Source organism: Pinus tabuliformis, chromosome 4_1 (assembly GCF_031772625.1).
Source record: "Pinus tabuliformis cultivar Carrire ecotype Pingquan chromosome 4_1, CPIR1, whole genome shotgun sequence".
In the NCBI taxonomy this organism is placed as follows: domain Eukaryota; kingdom Viridiplantae; phylum Streptophyta; class Pinopsida; order Pinales; family Pinaceae; genus Pinus; species Pinus tabuliformis.
In genome coordinates, this window is record NC_142303.1 from 768,820,757 (window position 1) to 768,823,721 (window position 2,965).

At 36.7% G+C, this 2,965-nt stretch overlaps 1 protein-coding gene across 1 annotated transcript; it reads left to right on the forward strand.

The window, feature by feature from the left end:
- Nucleotides 1-1,124: 1,124 nt before the first annotated feature.
- On the forward strand, nucleotides 1,125-2,461 carry LOC149178415 (uncharacterized). Its single transcript, XM_089422083.1, has 2 exons — nucleotides 1,125-1,220; nucleotides 1,394-2,461. The coding sequence occupies exons 1-2, from the start codon at nucleotides 1,125-1,127 to the stop codon at nucleotides 2,459-2,461; spliced, it is 1,164 nt and encodes a 387-aa protein (XP_089278209.1).
- The last annotated feature ends 504 nt before the right edge of the window (nucleotides 2,462-2,965 follow it).

Consider the following 2,965-nt stretch of genomic DNA (forward strand, 5'->3'; position numbering starts at 1 on the left):
GTTCCTCAATTGCCAATCCAGGAAAGACCAATGGCTCAATAGAGTCCCAAAGTGATATGTATCACATCTTAATGTAAATGTGCTTGAGGTTGTACAAATTACAAGTGTTAAAATTGATTTTTTATGATCTTTTATGTTAAATTTTTATCACGGGGGCTTCACTCAATGAACCTCTAACCAATAGCGTTTGTGGCATATTACGCAATACCCTTAATTTGACTACATATTGGAAAATACCCCTAAAAATCACAATTTTTAACCCCCTACAATAGGAACCCAATACACCTTCCAAATATTAAAAACCCCTACTTCCACTCAATATTGTAGGTATCCATTTTTTCATTAACATTTTTTATACACCTTTACATTTTTTCATTAACTTTGAACTCCATTTTTTTATACGTGCCAATATAAAAACCCTTTACCCCCTATATATCCTGCAATATATTATGCCATTTTTCCTCAATATATATCCCCCAATATGAACCCACGTGGTATGGTATTTCCCCCCTAGTGAAGCCCCCGTGATTCTTATACACACAAAGCATGAATTTAAATTCTAAAATAGAAAAAAAAAAATAAGTAGACAAATACACCATAAAAATAACCACAACGCAGCAAGTGATGAAAGATTTCACCCCTCCTGGGTTACGTCTCCTGGTCCAGCTTCTAGTGGCGTGGCTCTATATCATTATGCTAAATAAAGGTGGTTACATCAGTTAAAATTTCTCTAATGGCTTCATAATCAGTTCCATTAGCTTCACAACTATAAAAAATGATCGTCTAACCTCTCTCTACTCACAAATTGGTCAAAAATTGAAAAAGTTATGGGTTCCCCTAGGTTTGCTGGTAGTCGGTCTATAATTTCCCCCAAATCCAGCATTGGTCTTACAATTTCGCCATGAAACCCGTTAATGGAGTGCCAACTTGGCCAAAATCCAGCGAAATTCGTGGGGCGGTTAAACATACACCATGGTTTAAGGCCTAAAAAAAGTGGTAGTGTGGGGGGCCATGTGCCTAGGGCTAGGGCTAATTGTACACCCTTGGATCAGAAAATGTAGAAAAAATGAATTTTTGTCCATCATGTTCTGATGATGATTTCTCAGAAGAAAAGCATTACAGTGATGAAGAGAGTGAAAGTGATTTTGAAGTCACAAGTGAAACATCCGAAGACTCAGATGATGAATCTGCAAGTGCAGTATCATTATCGGTCAGCCAAGGTAAGCAACCCGTGCTACCTTTGCCAGAAATTAATGCTTTTTGTCCATTTGAAAAAAAGATAACAACTTCATCTAGTTTTCCACCACCAGAGATTAAAAGGACAGAAGAGAATACATTGTTGAAAAAGATAGTCAAAACAAATAGCCTCATATATATCCCGGTACAAGTACAGGTAGGAAAAGAATGGATATCTGTAGATGCATTTGTTGATACCGGTGGTTCAAACAATTTGGCTAGACCATCTTTATTCAAATCTCTGTGGAAACCACTGAAAAACATTCTGGTTTCAGAAACAATTGGAGGATCTGTTAGTTTAACACATTATGTAGACAACATTTCTTTAAAAGTTGGGGGGAGTATTGTAAAGATTTCTGCAATTCAGCATTTTGATCCCTCAGCCAGTCTAATGTTGGGAATGCCATTTATAAATTATGTGCTTCCAGTTACAATCAGCCAAGATAAGCTGATTATAAATTTGAAAAAGAAAGCTATTTCTGTTCCTAGATTATTTATTGCAAATTCAGAAGCTAGGCATGAGAATAGCCAGAAAAGGGTAGGAGCCAGAAAGCCACAAAAGGATTCTGATGATTGGGAAGAAGTCCTGCAATTTTATGAAAAAAGAGCAGAATCCAAGACAAAGCAATTGGCTTGCATTGATCCCAACTGGTCTACAGAACAAGGTGATATCTATCAAAGACTTCTAAAGAGTTGCTCGGACAACCCACAGCAGTTTTGGGAAACAGAGAGTCCGATGCAAGAAATCATAACCTTGCATGACAATGGAGTTAAAGGTAAGATGATTCCCTGCACCCCATCAGATGAGCAGGAAATAAAGAATCAGATAAAAGAACTATTACAAATGCAGCTCATCGAGCCGAGCGAGTCTCATTATTCTTGCTCAGCTTTCCTTGTAAGGAATCACTCTGAGATAGTTAGGGGTAAACCAAGAATGGTAATAAATTATAAACCCCTTAATGCCATTACTCAGAGCTTCAATTATCCATTGCCAAGACCTGAAACAATCATGCAGAAAATCCAGCATAGCAAGGTGTTTAGTAAGTTTGATATGAAGTCAGGATATTATCAGATTCAGATCCAGCCAGAAGACAGGCATAAACTTGCCTTTATTTGTCCAGTAGGATTTTATCAGTGGAAGGTTGTTCCTTTCGGATTGAAAAACGCCCCTGCATTTTTCCACCGAAGAATGGCTTTATTTTTGCAAAATATGATTCCATTGTAAGATACATAGATGATATTATTATTCACAGTCTAGATGTACATACTCATCTAGAGCATTTAGAAATATTTTTAAAAGAAGTTCAACAGCATGGGATAGTCCTATCAGAAAGAAAAATGTCTCTATTTCAGGATAGTGTTGATTTTTTGGGAATTAATGTTGTCAATGGTGCAATCCAAATGCAACCTCATGTCTTGACAAAATTAACACAGTTTCTTGATGAATTGAAGGATACCAAGATAATTCAGAAATTTTTGGGAGTTTTGAATTATCTTCACAAGTATATTCCAAATTTGACAGAGAAGACAACGCCGATTAGAAGACATATCAAACAAGGATGGTCACAGGAAGCAACAGAAGCTGTTAGACGATTGAAAGAAAAATGTTAACACCTGCCAATGATTTAGCCACCAGGTGATGGTTTACTCATTCTTCAGACTGATGCTTCTTAAGATTTTTGGGCAGCTGTTTTATTAGAACAAAGAAAAGACACTGAAGGTAAAACTG